This window comes from Labrus mixtus, chromosome 19 (assembly GCF_963584025.1).
Source record: "Labrus mixtus chromosome 19, fLabMix1.1, whole genome shotgun sequence".
NCBI classification, from domain to species: Eukaryota; Metazoa; Chordata; class Actinopteri; order Labriformes; family Labridae; genus Labrus; species Labrus mixtus.
The window spans coordinates 14,337,793-14,354,570 of NC_083630.1; the positions used below are offsets into that span (position 1 = coordinate 14,337,793).

The 16,778-nt window shown below is 40.2% G+C and overlaps 2 protein-coding genes across 3 annotated transcripts; one reads left to right on the top strand and one right to left on the bottom strand.

The window, feature by feature from the left end:
- Positions 1–68: 68 nt before the first annotated feature.
- mtfr1 (mitochondrial fission regulator 1) lies at positions 69–6,154 on the bottom strand. Its single transcript, XM_061064923.1, has 8 exons — positions 6,098–6,154; positions 4,790–4,896; positions 4,405–4,503; positions 3,559–3,701; positions 2,784–3,019; positions 2,358–2,613; positions 1,925–2,105; positions 69–1,385 (listed from the first exon to the last, which is right to left on the bottom strand). The coding sequence occupies exons 2-8, from the start codon at positions 4,823–4,825 to the stop codon at positions 1,338–1,340; spliced, it is 999 nt and encodes a 332-aa protein (XP_060920906.1). The 5' UTR covers positions 4,826–4,896; positions 6,098–6,154; the 3' UTR covers positions 69–1,337.
- A 363-nt stretch (positions 6,155–6,517) lies between these two features.
- On the top strand, positions 6,518–14,614 carry LOC132994031 (armadillo repeat-containing protein 1-like). Of its 2 annotated transcripts, none has more exons than XM_061064101.1 (7): positions 6,518–6,700; positions 7,681–7,892; positions 8,576–8,667; positions 10,486–10,678; positions 11,228–11,344; positions 11,710–11,784; positions 12,446–14,614. In XM_061064101.1, the coding sequence occupies exons 2-7, from the start codon at positions 7,731–7,733 to the stop codon at positions 12,641–12,643; spliced, it is 837 nt and encodes a 278-aa protein (XP_060920084.1). In that variant the 5' UTR covers positions 6,518–6,700; positions 7,681–7,730; the 3' UTR covers positions 12,644–14,614. The 2 variants fall into 2 exon arrangements, with proteins under 2 accessions (XP_060920084.1, XP_060920085.1); XM_061064102.1 differs by having other exon boundaries at positions 6,568–6,665.
- Positions 14,615–16,778: the final 2,164 nt, after the last annotated feature.

Below are 16,778 nucleotides of genomic sequence, written 5' to 3' on the forward strand. Positions count from 1 at the left end.
GAGGGCAGGCAACTTTCTTTGAGTGAGAAGTTCACCACGCCACACAAACAATGGTGCAAGTCAGGACGAACCATTAACTTTTTATTGGGAGATTTTACAGCATCTCTCAAAGACAACTCTTGAATCGTAACTTTGAATCACTTTATTACCACAGACACAAGTCTTCCACCTTCCCTTGTTTACAAACGGTAACACAAATCTGGTAGCAGCTACTACACTTTAGAAGTGGAGACAGAGTGCAGTCACTTTCAACAAAATAATGCCTGCAACACTCTTATGATATGATATGTTCCTAGACACAATTACAAACTGAGCATTAAAATATGATCACTGGCACCAAAGCATAGTAGAGAACTTTGGGATACTGACAACGGGGGTGCCCTTGGACTGAAATGTTGGTTACACAGAGTTTACTACAAAAATGTGTCACTGCTATGCTGATGTTAATCTGGGAAACAAACGTTCTGGGAGAGCTACTCTGTGACTAAAGGTAATCCTTGTTAAAGATGTACCGATAAAGCAACAAAACATTGCACCTGTGATAAACTAGATATATGAACTCTGCTGATCTGATACTGAATCTGTTTCCGCATGATTATAGCACCATCCTGATTGGCAAAATAAAAAAAGGTAACTGCTGGCACTGAAAGGCTAAATGTCACATCCCTGGAATGTCTTTGGCTCTGACCAGTATAAGACCCTGGCAAGACTGGCAACTCCAACTATAGTTACACAAACTATGGAAAATACGGAGAATTATTTAAAACCTTTAATTATGAACAGACAAATCTACAGCATAATTACCTGTTAAAATCATAATGATCTACTTCAACATAAATAAAGACATCCTGATCATAAATTAATCTACAAGTCTTCACAAAAATATAAACTAAACAACACAGCACACTATTCCACGAGTAAGAAAGTGCTTCTTCTGATTTCATGGACACCTACAAACTGGGAATGAACAGCTGACCAATGATGCTTTGTGCAACTATGATTGAAGATAATATAAAAACTACTGCTCAAAAGTGTTGCTCAAACATGGGGTCAAGCCTAACTCGTGAGCGTAAAGTAGTGAACTTTTGTCTTTTCAACACATAAACAAAGACATTCAAACGAAATATAAAATGGAAAACTGAAGGCTAACATAAGTTATAAAAGTGCAAAAACAGATGGTCAAAATGATCACTGAATACAACACTATAAGATGACTGACACTTAGAGGTGGAGGCGTAATCCCTTCTCCTTCCACTGAAACAGCCGGTATTCAAAGATAAGTTGATAAGGCACTTCAGTGTCCACAGTACACCTGAATCATATTCAGAATCCTCTCTTCAAAGCATCTTCCTTTTTCCAGTTTGTTTCAACATGTGCTGCCCAAACTGAAAACAGAGAGAAGACAGGATACAGTACATGACATCGTACAAATTACAAACACTTCATTCCACAGACAATTCATTATTTACTGCCACTTAATGTATATCTCCCAAAGATATCTAAAAATACCTCGATACTTTTGTATACTACATATTATTTTTAATTTTATTTTAATGATCGATAGTTTAGAAAAGTACCAAAGTTACAAAAAAAACAATGTATTTATAATCACAGCATATTTTAACTGAAATGTTGCCAACGTATCTGTGTAAAGGATTTTCACAATTTAGAACAAGACGTTACCCAACATTAGGAAACAAAGACTTCGGTTTGTGTTGTTTTGATATGAAAACAGGTTTAAATATAATTTGATGTTTACCAGTATCATATCCCAGTTTAGAATTCTGACATTGTGATAAGTTCTCAGCAGACTAAAGTGTTTCACAGTTCTTGCCATTTGTGGTTTAAGTAGAAATGACTGGCTGATTTTATGGTATCTCTGGGTTTTTAATAAAAGCATTGATCAGAGAGTCATGTTTCTTACCATAGGGGATTGGGTTTTAGGTTTCACTTCTGGAACAGGAAGTTTGAAGTCCTCCCCGTCGTCTCGCTCACTGTCGTGTCGATAGCGGTGGGCAAACTTGCGTTTCAAGGCCTCGGCGATGAGAGATGCAGCATCAATCGGTTCGTTGGACTTCAACTTGGCATCATCTTCCACTGGACGACTATGGAAATGATCAAATATTCCACATATTTAAATTGAATTATTTGTGGGGTATAAACATATTTCTTCACATTAGTAACTGCTGGTGCAGTCAGATAAGATCATATTAAGAGAATAGGACTAACACCAAAAAGCATTTCTGTTACCTCTGATACACATCTATTCATTTAAATCTCCACATTTGATCATTTTCAAATATATCTTGATTGATTTTTGAAGGGGGGCGGGGGGGGGGGGGGGGGGGGGGCTCTACCTTTTGACTGATCTCAGCTTGACCTTGCCAATGTCTTTCAGTACATCCAGCATGCTCGGGACCTCTGTTAGCCTCTGTTCAAGAACTGTCTGGCCGTCTGTCTTCTTCTCTCTGCGCTCTTTTATCAAGTCAATGGTAGAAAATGTCCGCTGGAGACTTGGGGGTAGCGGCGGTGGTGGAGGAGGAGGAGGAGGAGGGGGAGGTGGTGGTGGGGGAGGCAGGGTGCCAGAGGGTGGAGGGGGAGGTGGAGGTGCGCCTGTGGAAGCAGCACAAAGAAAAAAGAAAAATGTTAAAGCTGGTTGACATTTGAAATTATGCTGCCATCTAGAGGAGAATCTATGTTACCACAGCATAATAAATAAAGTTAAGACAAATCCCCCCCCCCATGCATTCACACAATGCAGAGAAAGGCGGTGTACCAAATACCTGGCTGAGTGTTTTTTTCCTGGGCCAGTACAATTTGTGCTATCTGAGCTCGCAGTTTGGCAAGTTCTGTCTCCAGTGCACTGATCTTCTGAAACGCCTCATTGTTGGCGACTGTTGGCCCCTGAGGGTCCGGAGGCTCCTGATGCAGGCTTGGTAGTGACTTCCGACGGATAAAAGACTGAGGGTGAGGGTGAGGCTGCCGGGCTCGGAACAGGAGTCCTGGTGGGATCCCTGGTCTGTTTTAAAAAGGCAGAATGTTCTAGTTACTGCTATTCTTATCCAGGAGAAAGAGAATATAATCTCATTACTTTATTGCTATGATTAAATATTCATCATTCTGGCAGTTTCTTTAGAATACACTGCAATGTTTGTATTTATTTATTTAATCAATGAGAAAATAAAAGGCATACTACATGAACTCAATCAAATATCAACTCTCACCATCAAAACTAACTCAGAGAGAGGATCAATGAGAAAGAAATAATTTAAAATGAATAACTAAAACATAAATGGGGGCTAGAGGAGGGCGAGGGCTGTCTCTTTACTACACGTTTTGGGTTAATTCAATATTATTACAAAGTCTATGGAGTCAGTCTTAAGAGTAGATCTATTTTATTTTGATGTTGTCTCTAATGATATATGTTCCTTTTTTGCATCTTAAATGTGTTCTACTGTTGAGAATCAAAGTTTTAGAAAACAAAAAAAACTCTTACACAAAGATCTAGAAATCTCTTTTGGAAAATTGTTGGCCCATATGTGACAATCCCACTCTCACCTGGGTCTGCCAAAAAAGTCTTTGGCATCCTCCTCCTCCTCCTCCTCCCCGTCGATCCAGGAGACATCAGCCAGAGAGGCCACCAAACTGTTCTGCCTCCTGGCACCAATCAGGAGACCAGCATCCTCACTATATGGATAAAGCTGATAGAGAGACAACAGCCAAGTCAAAAAAAGAGCCTGGTTTTAGAAAGGGGCTCAAACGAGGAAATATGACACTGCATCATAACAACATATCCAAAGAAGGCTATTCAAATAGAGAAATGAGGGTTGTTCAGAGGGAAGACTGAGGAGGGGATGTAAAGGCTGTTAATACAAGTAGGACACCCCTAACAAGCTTGGAGTATGAAAGGTTGAGACAGCTATGTAGGTCTATAATCAAGTCGAAGTTGTCGGAGGTTGCTGAACAAACTGACCTAAAGCAGACAGGCTGCATTCCTCAAAGCTATGGAGGGCAGCTGGAGAAGGAAGAAAAGAAGAAGAGATCACAGTGTTGAAGGAGACAGAAAGGCAAGGAGACACAATTCAGTTTTTATAAAATCACATGCCAAGGAATTAAGAACTGAAAATGTGATTTATAAAGAAGTTGATCAACTTCTCAAAACAGAGTCAGTGCAAATATCTCTGTAATACTGACTACATGACCTGTGTTTATGGTTCTTAAATGAAAACAGTCAGAAAAGCATGGTAAACAAAAGTTTGAAGAGGGTGAGTGATTTCTTGTCACATGAGTATGACTCAGTAAGGGGGCAGACCGACAGCAGGTGAGAGAATTGTCTCATACTTGACATTTGGCAAATTCAAAAAAAATGGGAAATTAGAAAACCACAAAATGGTTAGAACTCACCTGGAAGTGAACTCTGGGGCAGGGCTTCAGAGGAAGACTAGTAGCTATTCTCCTAACAATGCTTCTTGAGGATCCATAGGGCTTGGCTGATCCAAAAGCCTGAAAAACAAGAGGAAATGACTTAATTTAATCACGACTAAATGAAAGAAAAACGTTACATATGTCAATCACATTTATGAATCATTTTAGGTTGACTGGTACTTATTAAAATCTCGTAACCCAGACACCCTAACAACAAGCTTTCGGATTAAAACCAGAGTGAGACGCAATATTGTGGCTTTTCATGATCTTTATGAGACAATGATTTCTTAATTGTTAAATGTATGAAAATGGTACATTCAGCAGACACTCAGTGAGTCCGATATCAAATCGCACTGTCACCTACCAGGTCCATTTCAACCGATGCATCGTCTTTACTCATTTCTGTCTATGTTTCACAAGGACAGATGGAAACATTCTTCAACGCCATAGGCTTCATCACTTAACACTAATCTAGAGGAAACACAAAAGAGTGAGAAATTAGTATGGGATCACAATGAGACACAAAAAATTCAACAATGACATTTTGTTGAGATTAATGTCACAACATGCATTTTGAAAATGCTTGAAATGTGTTGGCCCAAAGCTGTATCGCTATTTAACCAATAACTGATCAGTTAAGTTATACTTTAAGGTATTTTTCTAACTCTGCTCCCAACAAGTGGAAATGTGATAAGACAATGTAGCAGCAGAGTAAATATAAGTCATTCTGATATAAATAACCATTAAAACATTCAGCATTAAATACTATTTTGATTGAAGAAATCAATGCAAGTAGGTCAGAGTGAAACTGAACCAAGTAGAGTATTTGAAGGTTGGTGGAAAAACCAAAGGATAGCTAAAAATGCAAAAATAAAAGCAAGATATTTAGGCAAGGCAAGGCAAGTTTATTTATAAAGCACATTTCAACAACAAGGCAATTCAAAGTGCTTCAGACAAGACATTAAAAGCATCATAACAGAGGAAAGAAAATAAAAATAAAACATCACTGGAATTATTAAATCTGAACATATGTAAAAAATAAAAATAAAAATAAATAAAGTAAAAATATAAAAAGAGTTAAAAGTTATAGTGCAGAGTTAAAATTTAAAATCTTATTAAAATTGTTTAATTAAAGGCAGCAATTTATTAAGACCTCAAGTTGTTACTAGTACTGTTTAATTTATGTCATTATAACTCGATAGAAATGACTGATCTTGGATTATTTGAGAGTAACGAAGTGCTTGAAACATATTTTTATATTATTTCAACGAGTTAAGAGTCACATTTTACAGCTAATCTTTACCACTTTGTTGTTTTTAACATGTCACAACGAAAAGAAGGACAACACAAAACCTTAAAAAGTGAATGCCTCGCAGTTCGATTACCGGTGTTAGTACGTATCAGATTTATAACAAGACAATGTGTTTACTTAGCTCAAATAAAGTGGCCCTTACTTAACCTACACGCACAGAGAAGCTAACGGAGGCTAACAACGACAGCGGGCTCCTGAACTCCTTCAGCAACTTTAGCGGCAGCTGACAGATTTATTAGGATATGTTGAAAAGACAGATAATTCTGTTTCTGTAATTAACTTACCGTCTGTAAAGGACAGTCACACCTGTACACATTGTGGTTGTAATCGAAGAAGTGTTAAAATGTGAACAAAACTTACCGAAACAGGCGCTGACTGACACCTTGGCAAAATGTTTCCAACTTGTCAACCGCCGGAGAGGAGCAGTGTGGGAAGACCGGGGGAGGAGTCAGGGAATACATTTTTAACCAATTGGGTTACACGGATTACACGGATTATTAACACCACTATTGGTTATTCCTGATGATTGACAAGACAAACTGTCCAATCATAGTTGGCCATCATAACAACAACTATCTGTTGATTGGGGGTTTCATCTGTCGATCATTACACACCGACCAATCATGTGGCAGAAAGCTGGTGGATGTTCGATGTATTTCCCTACATATCCCGGCGGAGCCCTATCCGACTAAAACTGCGGACATCCTTGTGGAAAACAGTGACGTCCCGAATCATAAAACAGCTGTACCCTTTGACGTGCCACAAAAACCCAAACACTTTGCACAGCTGCTAGCTAAGGAAGCATAGTAAAGAAAGGGACGCAGGCCTAGCCTAGCGGTGGTGACATTATTATTTTTTTTACGTGTTTATGAATGTGTTGGGACTCAGCTGTCTACACTTACATCTACTGTAATTGAAGCAAACCAGGGTCGTCTCATGAGTTTACTGAAAACTGAAAGAAAGGTATGCAATCATTGTCAAGTATCGTTAGCTTAGCTTAGCTGCCTCTGTACCACAGGGCGTGATTTGAGGTGAGGCTGGGGGTCGTAGAAAATGTCTTTCAGCATTTATGTTTTGACTAACACCAATAACGTCATCGTTTTAGAAGCAAAAACTTGAGTTAAAACCGCATTAAAAAATATCCAACCAAAGCAACTACAGACAGCTTTTAACGTGTCAGTGTTAACTTTACAAGATATACCAAATATTCCGATATTTAGCATCTCATTTCACAACTTGCAGATGTTGTAGTGTTACAATTCACTTAGCAGACGCTTTTATCCAAAACAACGTGCATCAGAGTAAGTACTAATCCATTCATACACCGCCACTGAAGCAGCGGGAGCAATGCGGGGTTAAGTGTCTTGCCCAAGGACACATCGGACAAGTTGCTCAGCTGGGGATTGAACCCTCAACCTTGATGTAAATGTCTACTAGGTGCAACAAATTACCACACCTTGATGTAAAGCAGTGGGGTAGTTTCTGACTTTATTATGCTGTAACATTTCTCTGTACCAAGTTAATAAAAAAATTGCTCTTGGAGAGTATTTTGGATACTCTTAAAGTAGTTTTGTAAGTGTTTCAACTATTGGATGAATAATTGATTTACAGGAATTACGTTACCATATCTGACATCGATGTATGTCTACGTCGTGTTTAAAGATAAACTGTCGAACATTTACTGTCCCAGGTCTCTCAAATTGGAAGATTAGCCCTTTACATGTTTAATTATATTTTGATTAGCCTTGGGCTTTTGTATTATATCCAAAAACAACCTGAAGTTCTCTGCTTGGATCCTTGACCTGAGATAGACACTTTTTATTACATTTTAGTAAATGTATGTATGATTTTTTTTTTTAAAGATAAAACTGAAACACCCCTTTTCCCATAATGTTATGTCCCTGGTTAACCTGTTTTCTCCCCCCCCCCCCCCCCCCCCCCAGTAAAGGGAAGAGGTTGGTTTGATGTGTGTGACGTCAAGACAAGAGGCACCATGAGTGCGGAGATGGATGCACTGACTGTGGTGAACCAGCTGCGAGATCTTGCTGCAGACCCCCTGAATCGAAGAGCCATAGTAGAAGACCAAGGCTGTCTGCCAGGTCTCATCCTGTTTCTGGACCACCCCAACCCACAGGTCGTCTACTCTGCACTATTGGTGAGCAGCAGTTGTTTTTAAATATATCTTATTTGTTTGTATATACCAACTAACCATCATAACACCAACATTCAACATGTTTAAAAGATAAACAGAATGTACTCGTTTTAGCACTTTTCTAGTTTACTGACCACTCAAAAGTGCTTGGATTAAATTTGTTTTAGTCTACAACCTAACTGGGTGTGAAATTAAGGTGCTCATGATATACATCCCCCCCCCCCCCCCCACACACACACACACATCCTCTCTGTTGTCCAGCAGAGATAGCTAAAGGCCATTTTTCCCTCTGCTGTGCCCCTGTCTACTGTCAAAGGTGACAGGTGGTGGCATTTAAGCAGCTATCTATTTTAAACACAGCACAATGGTGACATCTGTTTTTCTGTTTTGTCTTGTAAAGACAATAAAAAATATACAGCAACCTCTCCTCATATCCAGTAGCACCACTCTTTTGTACAGTGCATGACTTATATTGAAAGTAAACACTGAAGTGGCCTTACGTAACAGTTTCTCCTTGACAGTAACCAGTGAAGTGTAAATACACAGTCAGAGTAGAGTGTGTGTATGTATTTCGGTTACGTAATATTTCACCATTGCACGTGCTCATTAATTTTTGATCTCTTTTTATGATATCAGAACGGATCTGTCAGCTTTCCGAAGGATAATGGTTGCTCTTGTCCTTGCAGGCCGTACGCTACCTGGCAGAATGTCGAGCCAACAGGGAGAAGATGAAGGGCGAACTGGGCATGATGCTGAGTTTGCAGAATGTCATGCAGAAGCAAGTCCCTGTCTTTACCGCATCACACTCGAACCCCCACACACAGACAGTCGCACACAGACACACATGCTCGCATTGCATTTCTTTACCGAGAACCATAACATAGGATTTCTTTTGTTTTGCACGGATAAATTGTGCGGGTCTGCAGATTCTCCTGTCAGACTGATGCCCTCCATTTGCCTTGTCAGGATGACTGTGATTAAAGTTGAATTAGAAAAGGCTGGGTTTCAATTAAAACCGCTGTTTCTGCATATCAGAGATTTTAATTCACCTTGCCACCTCTGTATATTTCTTGATGAGTCAACGTGCATGCTTTTACTGATGTGAGCTTATATTTGCTCTTGTTTCTTCATGGAGTTAGCAGTTTATTTTGCAGCGGTGGCTCAATTTCCACACATGGTGTATATTTTCAGCATTATTATTAGTTGCTTTTGGAGTGTTAGTTTCATGTATATGCTGTCCTTCTATTCTATTGGCTATTCTATTCTAGCATTTAACTAAATTTAAAGCATGTTTTTTAATAGGGTTTGATGATCACATTGTGTTCACGCATGTGTGGTCATAGACAGGTCAGGTTTTAGGAGGTGTTGTACTCCAGATAGCTGCTCTTACCTCTGGGTGCATGGCTGTTTAGCTAAGCTGCTGTTCATCATTAGCACCCTGATAGGAATAGACCTGTGTACAAGTGGTGGGCTGTAGCTTGTATGGTTTTTGTCCCTTCTCTCCCTGTGGCAAAGCTTTTGCCTGCCCTGTAGTTAGCCAGTCACTTAAGCTTGTCATGAATGGCATGAAGACAAGCCCTGCAGCACCAAGCAGCAGCTCCCTCTGCTCTGACTTTGGTTAGAGGTCGATCATAGCCGGGCACAGTGGGAACACGCTGCTGAGGGGGAGCGTGCAGCATGGTTGCACCAAACAGGTGTGAATACCATTTTTATTCCCTCAACACATTAAGACCTAAAGCTCAGGGAGATGTTGCCACTTATTCGCTGCACAAAGGTGATAAATAAATCAGTTTAGGAGAGTGTTTGGCTCGGTGAAAGGCTGACATGCTTTCAGAGTGCCAGAGCACCAGGATCCCAGAGGGCAGCCCAGCTAGACAGCTGATGTCATATGTGGTTATTAAGGAGAGATGACTTGTTGACATACGAAACAGTATCGCCTGCAGGTAAATCTCAGTATCCCTCACACAATATCTGCATTTGCAACTGACCTTATATGGGTTACTTCAACAAATCTTAATCCCACTGCAACATTCAGCTCTCTGCTTTTTCTTAAAAAGGCATGAAAAACAAGACCCAAGTGCAGGCCTGGCTTATGAGTTTAATGATGTGTGAGGGATTACAGCATTGTCTTTTGTTCCACTCAGTGGTTGTAAAGTGAATATAGAATATAAAGATTGACAGTGTTAAACATTTTCTCTAGTGTGGGATCAGTAAGGATATAGTCAGAAATCAGACAACACCCGCTGGAGTTTATAGAATTCCGATTTATGTATAAATGTCAGTTTTTAAAGCACACTTCACACTTCTTTCCCCACAGAGGCTAACAGGCAGCATGGTTTAGTCTGTTTCTGCATGGGTATTTCTATCTTGCCTCTAAAACTAAATATTTTGGCACAGTCATTTTGCATCTTACACGTGCACAAGATTCATCTCCGCATTTGATCATCAGCCAATGATACCAACATCTAACTGGTTAATTAAAACTTTTCTTTTTAGTGTTACTGATCTTTAGTGTGTACATAATCCTCATTTGACAAATTAAAGTCATTTAATTTGGTCTTCCTCTTACCTCCTTTTATTTTCTCTCATACCAAAGGAGTACTTCACCCGGGGAGACTAAACTACTGGCGTCTGAGATCTATGAGATCCTGCAGGCAGCTGGTAAAGAAGAAGCCGAGCAGGCCGAGGCAGCAGCCGCCTCCTGCCAGCGTAAAGCCCACTTCTTCCTGGGCTCCAGCAACAAGAGGGCCAAAACTGTGGTGCTGCATATCGATGGACTGGATGACCCTGTAAGTGTCAGCAGAGTGCATTCAGGACACAGTGATCGTCTGTTAATGCCCCCCAAAAACAATCTCTTTTTCGGGGGCTTTGTGTTTGCTGCTGTCGTTATGACAGCGTTGTCAGGGTAACTTAGCCATGTCTATCTGGCACAGGATAGAGGGGGCAGAAGGGTCAGGTTGTAAATGTCAGCCATTGAACAGCAGGACACTGAGATTGAACCTGAATGCTGCTCTGTGGGAAGCTCTCACCTAGCCAGATTACATTACAGCAGACAGACGGCCTCTGGTGGGCCGCAGCACTATCACTATAGCAGAAACGCATAACGCTGTGCCAGCTGGGAACTGTAGTCATGTAACCTGGATTTCTCATTGGGATGTTTTATGTAGTACTAGAATGTTTTAGAATTAGCTTTTATGCCCACATTTATCTAATTAAGATGGAACTTCTTCTGCATTATTCATACTTCATAATTTAAGGCAGTATAACGTAACATTGAACCGTATTGACGACACTTCGGCCGATGTCAATTGTTTTATCTGTTTCCCTTCTATTGTCAGACTCGAAGGAGCCTTTGTGAGGAGGCGTTGCTGAAGATTCGGGGGGTCATCAGCTTCACCTTCCAGATGGCTGTGAAGAGATGTGTTGTCAGGATCCGCTCTGACCTTAAAGCTGATGTAAGTTGTCTTTCCCAAAGCAAGAATCACCCAGCAGCTTGGGGGTACAATATATTTTTGCCGAGGTCCAACAACAAAAAATGTAAATATTTTGGTCAATATGTTGTCTTATTACGCCACATGGAAAGTTTTGATTTACAGAACAAACACCCAAATTATCAGAGGCTTTCATTTTTAATTCCCAAATAAAAATCCACTTTTTATGTCCAAGCCTTAACTCCAGAATACTACCGACACTTTGGTTTCATCCATCTTCTTTCACAATACACAGTAACCTATTCATTGCTGCAATGACAATTGATTTTGATCAAAATAAAATTGCAGAAAAAGTTCAGTTTTTATTTATTTTTATTGTTTTATTACAGGCATTGGGAACAGCAATCAATTCCACCAAAGTAATGACGGCTCAGCAGGTGGTGAAGACAGAGAATGGAGGAGAGGTAAGGACAGCTTACGTGAGAAAATGAATAAAAACCTAACATCTGTATTGTTCACCTTTTTAGTTTTTATCCTCAAGAACTAGTCAGTAAATGTGCTCACTGCTGTGTGCATCTCTGTACAGGGAGTGTAGCCACCCTTGCCTGTGGCTGAGACTTATTCACACTGACGTGATTAGCTAGTCACATCTCTGCCTCAGCCTGTAGGCTACTTGTTTTTTTTGCCAAACACATTGCCATCCCAGTTAGACCATTTACAGCAGTGTGTTCCCAATTTGGTGCTTTGATCAAAACTGTTTAGTGGTATAAAAAAAAGCCAAATTTGTTAAAAGAAAAAACAAATCCTTTTATGTTTTACAATGATCTGTATAGAAAATACTTTTCTAATATTTGGGGCTCAAAATAATTGAAAGTAATTAGAAAAGGTTCATTTATTGTCATACATAATGTTGCCAGCAGGGGTCAGACCTGCCTCAGTTAAATAATCTGACTCCAGATGATGATTATTTGGCTCTGTGGTCGAACAACAGCTCTGTAGGTTATTTTTTTTTTTGGGGGGGGGGGCAATTCACTATTTAGTATTATACAAACAAATTATTGTTTTTGCTGTTATTTATTTTTAAAATAAACATGATATTTATCTTATTTTTCCGTCTTTGTGCAGCTGATAGTTCCATTCCAGGAGGGCTCTGAAGACGCAGAACTGGTAGAGGAAAACTTAGACATCCCAGACTACCTACCAGAGGAGGAGAGTCCATCCCAGGAGCAGGACAAGGCAGTGACGCGTGTCGGCTCAATCACAGACGGCATGGGCTGGCTCAGCACGGCCGCTAACTTCCTGACACGCTCCTTTTACTGGTGACCACTTCCTGTGATCTTTTCCTTGCTCCCCGGCTCTCTCTAAGGTACCATCCAGCTGCAGTCTAAGCCTCTCTCAGTCTTGACCTGGACTAAGCCCTGCCTCGCGGCCCCACATTAGTGTAGAGTTCCCTCTGCAGAGCACAGTGCTCCAGCTGTGTGCGTGCAACAAGTGCTGGACTGGCAAGTGGAACCTGCAGTAACTTAAACTTGTGTATATATTGAGCTACAAATCCCTGTACTGGCTGTGTGTGCACAACTATATACTAGCTGCATATGTAACTCACAAGACATAGCCAGAGGACTTTGCATCAGCCGAAACCAAACAACGTTCTGGAAATGTGTAAAGCTGACATGTGGCAGGCATATTTAATTTTTCTGAGGCTGATTTTGAGTACATTGAAAATTGGGAGTTCCTTTAATTTTGTTTTGCATGATGTTTTTGGTTTCTTTCCTTCTATTGTCTTTTCTCATTCATTTTCTTTTGCTCTATATATATTTTTTATTTTTCATCCTTTAATTTTCAAAATGAAACCATTTCCCCGCCTACATTTTTTTTTTAATTAGCATGCTATAAGTCTTTGTGCCAATTTTTCCTTGATGCCTAGATCCTAAATTATTGTGTGTGCCTTCTGTTAAAATTTACTTAATATTACATTTTCATCATTCAATCAAATGAAAGGAGAATTACAGTAAGATCAGAACTGTGCTCCTTAGCAGCAGCTAGCTTTTAGCTCACTGACAGATGACACTTCAGTAGAAACAGTCAATTTAGACACCAGCAGGAGGCCGCAGCCCAGTTAGCCACTGGCTCACATGCATTAGACTGTTTGTTACATACTGAACTCTTTTGAACGGACTGACAGCTCCTTGTGTTATTTGCACAGACTTTAGGCTACCTCTGCTTTCAGCCCTCTATCTCACATTATGAGCATTTCTTTTCTCTTGTAGTTTGAGTCAAACTTAGATATGCATGGTGAAGTCTATGTGTTAGCTGCCCGCTTTGTTACCTGGACTCCCAGTGATATTTTTTACAGTATTGTAGTTGCCCTGTCCAGTTCTCAGTTTGGCCAGCAGTGTCCTTACAGCAAAGATCACGATGGTGCACGCACACCAACACACACAGATAAAGAGGACTCACTAATGCTTTCATATGATCAGTGTTGGTGTACGTGAACAAGTTTGGATTCTGTGCGTTTAGTAAAAGGTGCCTGATTGCGCCAAAATCTTAGATCTTACATGTGAAGGAATTTCTTCTTTTGTTTTTCATACTCATTTGCATTTCTAAGAATTAGAGGTAGCAGCCAAAGCTAACACTCTTTTTTTTTATTTTTCCCCTACAACCCCCTGACTGACACCAGGTTTAATTATGAGCTCCTCTGTCTTGTTTGAATATCATTCAGAATAATTATACATGTTGCTGACCAGGTGACTTGTATTGTTCTGACAGTGCGGAGATGTCACAGTGGGTTGTGGTCAAACTGATGGAGGAATGACCTGAATCAAAGGTCAGGATTCTCTTACAAAGCAATAATATTATTTGTTTTTGCATTAAATGTAGTGATTAAATATCAGCATCAGCCATCAAAACAATGTTTTTTGAACAAATCTTGTGAGTTTAAAGTTTGGCTCATCAGTATTAGAATTCTTTATTGTCCCATGTTTGCACAAAAACGATGTCTAAGTTCCATCATGTAATTTCATTTTAAATATTTGTTTTCTCAGCTCATACTGCAAGGAAATACTTGAACATTGTTTCTCAGAACTGTCTCTGTGTTGATCAAAGTGAAAATTCCCCTTAACTGTTCATTAACCACATCTATAAGGTTGACAAAACCACAACCCAAGTCCTCAAAAATGTAACTTCATGTGCACAGACTTCATGTGTCTGTCTTCAAATGTAATATAATGTAATCTTAAAACTGTAGATTCCAGGACACTGTTCATGCAAATGATGATAAACTTAAAATCTTAACTTTTCTGGTGCTTTAATTTTTGTGGCTCTGATGATGATCTGTGGTTTGTGCGGTATTTACTCAGTACTACACACCTTACTGCATCCCATCAGATGTCAGAGAGTGGAAATTGAGTTGTCTTTACTGGTGCATAAGTCAGGTGCCTCAGGGCGGTCCTGTGGCCTTCCCACCACCTTCCCCCAGCCGCAGTGCTGGTAGGCAGGCAGAGGCAGCAGCCAGCCCCAGCTGGAGGCCCTGAAGCCACTGATGCTGATAATGCTGCGGCTGCTGCTGCTGCTGCTGCTGCTGAGCCTCCAATGAAATGCTGTGCCAAGCTGGAGGGGAGGCCTTCACTGCCCTGCTGTAATCTCTGAATGGAAGGTGACTAAAGAGCATGTTTATTAACAACTCAGACAAAATCTTTTTTTAATCTGCTCAGGCCATGAACAAAACAAAGAATTCTGGAGAGTCTTCATATAGTGTGTTTTACTAATGTGGTTTTGCTCAGTAAGAATGCATTTACAAGTAGAGATGGGATCGATCCGATCTTATTTCGATTTTCATCCGATGTTGACATAATTTACGTATCGGACTGACGGCGCCAATCCACATCACTGATCAACAAAGATCATTGAGCATTTTTAAACATTCTCAGCTTTGAAGACATTCAGAATGAAGTGTCCACAAATCGTCACCATCAAGACGTTCGGACGAGATGGATCAGCTCCTCCTACGTTATCAAAAGTACAATTCTTACACTTCAGTTTAAAATGTTTGATTTGAAAAACCTGACAGCTGTAGCTGCTTCCTGCCCGCGCAATGCAATGCCAGGTTTACCACAGCTTTGTGTATCCTTACACTTTATACCAACAACAACAATAGCACTTTTATGATTAAAAAAAGACCTGATTCAGTATCTGTATCGGTACATTTTGTATCGGAAAAGGATCAGAACTGAAAAAAAAGTGGATCAGTGCATCTCTATTAACAAACAGAATTCCATTTTTTTAAAGGGTTAATCATCTTGTGTTTGACAGCAGTAGTTCTGGAGCTTTTCAATCATATCAAATTCATTTTTATCTGCATATAAACATGGACTACACTTTTTTTGTTTATGATAACTTGAAGTTTTAGATTCAAATCTCACTTACTGTTTCTGGCACTCTGCATCAACAGTGATGTAATGTTGTGTCCCTTGTTGTAGCACAAATAGGATGTTAAAATATCAACCATTTCCAGTGACTAGAGACAGACATGGATGTTACATTTGCAGTGGAAGAGGCCTCCGAGGCCTCTGAACTCAAGCTTCTCATTTCTCACCACTAGAGAGTGACAGTAAGCCTGACAAGGATGGAGAGTTTGAAAGTGTGGGCTCCAGAATATAATCTGATGTAAACACTAGTCTGTAATGAGATGACCTAAAATTCTTGGTGCCATCGAGAGCCATGCTATAAAAAGATTTCCATCTGGTCACATACACTTAAGCCTGTAATACCTGTAGGCTTCTGCAGCCATCGGATAATTATTTATACAGGGTGCACCTTTCTGAACAATGCCTGAGCACTTGTATTTAAAAAAAACAATTTTCTGATTTAAATGATTTTTATTTAGGATTTATAGACTGCCTTATAATGATATTAGTCATATCTTTTTTTGCACATATCCTCCACAGAAAATAGTGGCTCTCATCTCTTATTGTCACATTTTAAAGCCTCAGATACTTTCACTCTTTCTTGACTTCCTTGGGTAAAACACCTTCCCATTTCCCTTGTTCCATCCCCCATCAGATAAAACACAATCAACCTGTCCTGTGCATTGCTGTCCATATCAGCCCAGTTGCATTCATGTGCATAAATGTGCCGCCGGTATCATCCTCCCACCTGTGTGTATTTGCATGGTTAATCTGCGTTCTGAGGGGGGAAGGGGCTGATCGAGGGGAGATAGGTACGTCTCACGGCCTCGCGGGCTCTTGAGGATTTTTATTGGAGGTTCAGCTCCCAGTCAATGGGATCAGCCGTAAATCCCGCTCACGGTGTGGCAGGAAATGATGTGACTCCGGCAATTTATGTCAAATAACTTTTGAGGATGTGTGAGTGTAGCGATCAGCGCTACGGGGGCGGCGATAACTCTTGTGCAGGGGGGGGCTCCGGTGCACATTTAATTGAGACATTTTTCTTTATCTGC